This window comes from Somniosus microcephalus, chromosome 4 (assembly GCF_052327205.1).
Source record: "Somniosus microcephalus isolate GS21.2 chromosome 4, FLI_Smic_1.0, whole genome shotgun sequence".
Taxonomy (NCBI): domain Eukaryota; kingdom Metazoa; phylum Chordata; class Chondrichthyes; order Squaliformes; family Somniosidae; genus Somniosus; species Somniosus microcephalus.
Genome location: NC_140990.1, coordinates 96,114,836 through 96,121,872, shown reverse-complemented (window position 1 = coordinate 96,121,872; position 7,037 = coordinate 96,114,836). Strand labels below are relative to the sequence as shown.

General features: G+C 54.7%; 1 protein-coding gene across 1 annotated transcript; it reads left to right on the top strand.

Annotated features, from left to right (window-relative positions):
- Positions 1 to 1,297: 1,297 nt before the first annotated feature.
- On the top strand, positions 1,298 to 5,869 carry LOC147119537 (nucleolar protein 9-like). The gene is made up of 3 exons (XM_085985111.1): positions 1,298 to 1,788; positions 4,055 to 4,498; positions 5,116 to 5,869. The coding sequence occupies exons 1-3, from the start codon at positions 1,641 to 1,643 to the stop codon at positions 5,271 to 5,273; spliced, it is 750 nt and encodes a 249-aa protein (XP_085841237.1). The 5' UTR covers positions 1,298 to 1,640; the 3' UTR covers positions 5,274 to 5,869.
- The last annotated feature ends 1,168 nt before the right edge of the window (positions 5,870 to 7,037 follow it).

Genomic DNA, 7,037 nt, shown 5'->3' with positions numbered 1-7,037 from the left:
GTGTTTGAAGACCAGGACCTCAAACCCGGCACTAAGCTCATGGTCTACAGAGCAGCAGTGATACCCACCCTACTGCATGCATCAGAGACATGGACCATGTACAGCAGGCACCTCAAAGCACTGGAGAGGTACCACCAACGTTGCCACTGCAAGATCCTGCAAATCCATTGGTAGGATAGGTGCACCAACGTCAGTATTCTCGCTTAGGCCAACATCCCCAGCATCGAAGCTTTGATCACGCTCGATCAGCTCCGATGGACGGGTCACGTCGTCCGCATGCCCGATACGAGACTCCCAAAACAAGCGCTCTACTCGGAGCGCCGGCACGGCAAGAGAGCCCCAGGTGGGCAGAGGAAACACTTCAAGGACACCCTCAAAGACTCCTTGAAAAAGTGTAACATCCCCACCGACACCTGGGAATCCCTGGCCCAAGACCACATAAAGTGGAGGAGAAGCATCCGGGAAGGTGCCAAACACCTCGAGTCTCTTTGCCGGGACCAGGGGGCATAGATTTAAAGTAATTGGTAGGCGGATTAGAGGGGAGTTGAGGAGAAATGCTTCACCCAGAGGGTGGTGGGGGTCTTGAACTCACTGCCTGAAAGGGTGGTAGAGGCAGAGACTCTCATCACATTTAAAAAGTACTTGGATATGCACTTGAAGTGCTGTAACCTACAGGGCTATGGACCAAGAGCTGGAAAGTGGGATTAGGCTGGATAGCTCTTTATCGGCCAGCACAGACACGATGCGCCGATTGGCCTCCTGTGCCGTAAATTGCCATCTGCCTCTCCTTTACCATGGTGGACGCCCACAGCAGCTGCACCATCACTTATCCAACTGCTGCCATCTGCCTCTCCTTTGCCATGATGGCCGCCCACCGCACCAGCCCTTATTCAACAGCAAAATACTGCAGATGTTGGAAATCCAAAATAACAACAGAAAATGCTGGAAAAAGTCAGCAGGCCAGGCAACATCCGTGGAGAGAAAATAGAGTCAACGTTTCTGGTCAAACCCTTTGTCAAGACCTTATCCAACAGTTGATATCCGCCTCCCCTTTACCAACATGGCTGCTCCCTAGCAGCTCAAACAGCACCTATCCAATTGCCGTTTTCACTTCTCCTTTAGCAAGATGGCCGCCAATCAACATCGGAGCCGACGTCTAACCACCCGTTGACACCCATCCCAGGCCTGTAGCTCCTTTACTAACATGGCCGTATTCACAAAACACTTTTTAATTCTTGACAAAGGGTTTGACCCGAAACGTTGACTCTATTTTCTCTCCACGGATGTTGCCTGGCCTGCTGACTTTTTCCAGCATGTTCTGCTGTTATTTCTGGCGGGTCACGTGCTGCTGCAGTGGCCGGAGCGAGAAGCGGTCGGACCAACTTCCGGTTTGATTGGGCCTGGCCGGGACATTTGGCAGTTGGACCGCTTCCGGCTTCTCCCCGAGCCGTCAATGCGGCGGATAATAATTTTCTAACATTTTTGAAGAAAGTTTGTGGGGGTCTTTTTTTGCGGCGCGGGAGCGGAAGAAAATAAACTAAAAAAAATAGAGAATTAAATCAGAGGGAGGTGAAAGAGGAGTTTGGGGGAGCTCGAGTTGCTCGCAGTTTAAGATTTGGGAGCTTAGTTTTCTAAACTCCATGGGGTTGGAGAACAAGAAAACCCGGCCCCGGCCCGGCCCCCGCCCCGGGGACAAGCGGCTCTCCGAGCTGGACGGCGCCACGCTGGGGTATTTCCGGAGGGTCGGCGACACCCTGGAGCAAGGGTTCGAGGAGGAGGAGGAGAGAGGTGAGGCTAAGGTGAGGGAGGGGGAGGAGCGGCTTACACTTGGCCTCAGTGCCCCCTGGTGGGAGGTGGAGGAGGAAGGGGCAGGAGAGATAAAGGGGGTGGGGGTTGAGGGGCTTACAGTTGGCCTCAGTGCCTCCTGGTGAGGGATGGAGGAGGGGGCAGGAGAGATTAAGGGGGAGGGGTTTACAACCGGCCTCAGTGCTCGGGGGGATGGAGGAGGGAGAAGGAGAGATTAAGGGGGTGGGGGGGAGGAGGGGTTTACAACCGGCCTCAGTGCCCTGGGGGGGGGGAGGGAGGAGGAGAAATTAAGGGGGTGGGAGGAGGGGTTTACAACCGGCCTCAGTGCCTCCCGGTGAGGGATGGAGGGGGGGGGAGGAGGGGTTTACACTTGGCCTCAGTGCCACCCGGGGGGGGGGGTGGTAGAGGGGAGGAGAGATCAAGGGGGTGGGTAGGGGCTTTCAGTTGGGCTCAGTGTCCCCTGCTGAGAGTGGGGAGGAGAGATCAAGGGGGGAGGAGGGGCTTACACTTGGCCTCAGTGCCCCCTGGTGGGGGTGGGGAGGAGAGATCAAGGGGGTGGGTAGGGGAGGGGCTACAGTTGGCCTCGGTGCCCCCTGGTGATGGTGGAGGGGTTTATAGTTGGCCTCAGTGCCTCCAGGTGGGGGGGAAGGGCTTGCACTTGACCTCCGTGCCCCCTGGTGAGTGGGGGAGGGGCTACAGTTGACCTCAGGACCCCTGGTTGTGAGGGGGACAGGGGTGAGGAGGGAGGGTTGCTGCTCCTGATCATTATCCAGTGATTCCTGTTTGGAAGTGCTGCACGGACGTGGACTGGACCTGGGTTGGACTGTGCTGCCTCCCGTGGCCAGATTCCCTCCCCACACTCGCTGCATGTGTGAAGGACTTGGGTGAAGTGCGAGGGGGCCACTGGCGCCCTTGGGACCCATTTCCGACCTCCCTCTTCCCATCTTCCCATCCTCTGCCCCCCATCCCATCCCATCCCATCCCATCTCCCAACCAGGAGGCAGCGTCGAATCAGGGAGGGCTCCTGATCACTATCCAGTGACTCTTGGTTGGAAGTATATGGCGGGGGTGGGGTGACCAAGGTCCGAGATTGCCTGCGATGCATCTCATGGCCAAATACCTGCCCCACACTCACTGTCGATGCAATGAACTTGGGTGAGGTACCACAGGGCGGCTGGCAACCTTGGCAGCCATTTCCCATCCTCCCCAATGACGAGTCGGCACAGGGATGGCCTGTGAATTAGGAAACAGTTCGGTGCTACAATGGGGAGGAATGTAGGCTCTGTCGATGGATGGAATAATATGGGCTGAATGGCCTTCCTCTGCCATAATTATCTTGTGATCGACCTATGTATTTATAACTATCTGTCTAGATCTATTTATCTACATACAGATGGATAAGTAGATGCAAACTGTGCCCTTGGCTCCCGTGAGCTGGGAGCCCTTCCCCTTTGACCCTCGGCGACCCCTGACTGGCACAATGAATGGTAGGACCCTAGGAAGGACAGAGGATCAGAGGGACCTTGGTGTGCATGTACATAGATCCCAGAAGGCAGCAGGACAGGTAGATAAGGCGGTTAAAAAGGCATATGGGATACTTGCCTTCATTAGCCGAGGCATAGAATATAAGAGCAGGGAGGTTCTGATGGAGCTGTACAAAAAGCTAGTTAGGCCACAGATGGAATAGTGTGCAGTTCTGGTCGCCACACTATAGGAAGGATGTGATTGCATTGGAGAGGGTGCAGAGGAGATTCACCAGGATGTTACCTGGGCTGGAGCGCCTCAGCTATGAAGAGAGACTGGACAGGCTGGGGTTGTTTTCCTTAGAGCAGAGAAGGCTGCGGGGGGACCTGATTGAGGTCTATGAGGGGCATAGATAGGGTAGATAGAAAGGAACTTTTCCCCTTAGTAGAGGGGTCAATAACCAGGGGGCATAGTTTCAAGGTAAGGGGCAGGAGGTTTAGAGGGGATTTGAGGGAAAACTTTTTCACCCAGAGGGTGGTTGGAATCTGGAACTCACTGCCTGAAAGGGTGGTAGAGGCAGGAACCCTCACAACATTCAAGAAGCATTTGAAACGCCATAGCATACAAGGCTACGGACCAAGTGCTGGAAAATGGGATTAGAATAGACAGGGCTTGATGGCCGGCGCGGACACGACGGGCCAAAGGGCCTCTTTCTGTGCTGTATGACTCTATGACCTCAGCCCCGCTGCTAATCTGGGACTTGCCCCTCTTTTGTCTTTCCCAGAGCTCTTCATCACCAATGTCTTGGACGAAGTGCGCGACCAGGAGCTGAAGCTGTGCACCGACCCCTCGGTCAGCATCGTCCTGGAGCGACTGCTGGGGCAGTGCGGCGCCCCGGGCCTGCGCCGCTTCCTGGCCAGCCTCCGGCCCCACTACACCCAGCTCAGCTGCCACCGCTGCGGGGCCCACGTCATGCAGACGGCGCTGCTGCAGATCGCCAGGCTTGAGGGGCAGCTGCAGGCCGTGGAGGAGGAGGAGGAGGCGGCTGGCGTCGGGAGCCTGGAGGAGCTGATCCAGGAGCTGAGCGCCAGCGTCCGGGAGAGGTTTCTGGAGTACGCGCGTGACACCCACGGGAGCTTCGTGCTTCGGACATTGCTGCAGATCCTCGGGGGAGTGGTGCTGGGCATAGAGAAATCGAAGGGAAACCCTTGCAAAAAGCCACCTTGCGGTGAGTCCCATTCCTCCGACATCGGGAAATCCAGTCAGTTCTTTCAAATGTGGTTTTCTCTTCATTCAGTACTGGGACGGTGGCCACCTGATTTCAACGGTGAACACGCCCAGGGCAGGTACAACACGGCTGAGATAAGCAGCTCACGCCCATTCCATATATAAACCCCTCGATTAGATTCCAGCCTGTAACTCACTCCCGGTACCTGTTATTCTATATATAAACCACCCGAACCCCTCGATTAGATTCCAGCCTGTAACTCACTCCTGGGTATCTGCTATTCTATATATAAACCCCCCGAACCCCTCGATTAGATTCCAGCCTGTAACTCACTCCTGGGTATCTGCTATTCTATATATAAACCCCCCGAACCCCTCGATTAGATTCCAGCCTGTAACTCACTCCCAGGTATCTGTTATTCTATATATAAACCACCCGAACCCCTCGATTAGATTCCACCCTGTAACTCCCGGGTATCTGTTATTCTCTATATAAACCACCCGAACCCCTCGATTAGATTCCAGCCTGTAACTCACTCCCAGGTATCTGTTATTCTATATATAAACCACCCACGCTCCTTGTGTATCTGTTATTGACAGGTATTGGTTACCTTTCAGGGGTGAAGCGCGACAACCGTCTTGGACAGGTTACGGACTTCGCCGTTCCGGAAGAATTCTTGGCGGAACTACGCGATTTGGCAAAGCTACTGGAGGCAAATGTGAAAGGTCAGGCATCGGAATCTTTACCAGTGCTTCTACAGGGAATACAGACATAAGCAGAGATCGGCACACTGACCCAGAGAGAGACACTGAGACACACTGACCCAGAGAGAGACACTGAGACACACTGACCCAGAGAGAGACACTGAGACACACTGACCCAGAGAGAGACACTGAGACACACTGACCCAGAGAGAGACACTGAGACACACTGACCCAGAGAGAGACACTGAGACACGCTGACCCAGAGAGAGACACTGAGACACACTGACCCAGAGAGAGACACTGAGACACACTGACCCAGAGAGAGACACTGAGACACACTGACCCAGAGAGAGACACTGAGACACACTGACCCAGAGAGAGACACTGAGACACACTGACCCAGAGACACTGAGACACACTGACCCAGAGAGAGACACTGAGACACACTGACCCAGAGAGAGACACTGAGACACACTGACCCAGAGAGAGACACTGAGACACACTGACCCAGAGAGAGACACTGAGACACACTGACCCAGAGAGAGACACTGAGACACACTGACCCAGAGAGAGACACTGAGACACGCTGACCCAGAGAGAGACACTGAGACACACTGACCCAGAGAGAGACACTGAGACACACTGACGCAGAGAGAGACACTGAGACACACTGACCCAGAGAGAGACACTGAGACACACTGACCCAGAGAGAGACACTGAGACACACTGACCCAGAGAGAGACACTGAGACACACTGACCCAGAGAGAGACACTGAGACACACTGACCCAGAGAGAGACACTGAGACACACTGACCCAGAGACACTGAGACACACTGACCCAGAGAGAGACACTGAGACACACTGACCCAGAGAGAGACACTGAGACACACTGACCCAGAGAGAGACACTGAGACACACTGACCCAGAGAGAGACACTGAGACACACTGACCCAGAGAGAGACACTGAGACACACTGACCCAGAGAGAGACACTGAGACACACTGACCCAGAGAGAGACACTGAGACACACTGACCCAGAGAGAGACACTGAGACACACTGACCCAGAGAGAGACACTGAGACACACTGACCCAGAGAGAGACACTGAGACACACTGACCCAGAGAGAGACACTGAGACACACTGACCCAGAGAGAGACACTGAGACACACTGACCCAGAGAGAGACACTGAGACACACTGACCCAGAGAGAGACACTGAGACACACTGACCCAGAGAGAGACACTGAGACACACTGACCCAGAGAGAGACACTGAGACACACTGACCCAGAGAGAGACACTGAGACACACTGACCCAGAGAGAGACACTGAGACACACTGACCCAGAGAGAGACACTGAGACACACTGACCCAGAGAGAGACACTGAGACACACTGACCCAGAGAGAGACACTGAGACACACTGACCCAGAGAGAGACACTGAGACACACTGACCCAGAGAGAGACACTGAGACACACTGACCCAGAGAGAGACACTGAGACACACTGACCCAGAGAGAGACACTGAGACACGCTGACCCAGAGAGAGACACTGAGACACACTGACCCAGAGAGAGACACTGAGACACACTGACCCAGAGAGAGACACTGAGACACACTGACCCAGAGAGAGACACTGAGACACGCTGACCCAGAGAGAGACACTGAGACACACTGACCCAGAGAGAGACACTGAGACACACTGACCAGAGAGAGACACTGAGACACACTGACCCAGAGAGAGACACTGAGACACGCTGACCCAGAGAGAGACACTGAGACACGCTGACCCAGAGAGAGACACTGAGACACGCTGACCCAGAGAGAGACACTGA

Coding starts and splice junctions, on each gene's coding strand:
- LOC147119537 (XM_085985111.1), top strand. CDS start 1,641: ATGGGGTTGGAGAACAAGAAAACCCGGCCCCGGCCCGGCCCCCGCCCC. Junction 1,789..4,054: donor CGAGGAGGAGGAGGAGAGAG/GTGAGGCTAAGG, acceptor TGTCTTTCCCAG/AGCTCTTCATCACCAATGTC. Junction 4,499..5,115: donor TTGCAAAAAGCCACCTTGCG/GTGAGTCCCATT, acceptor GTTACCTTTCAG/GGGTGAAGCGCGACAACCGT.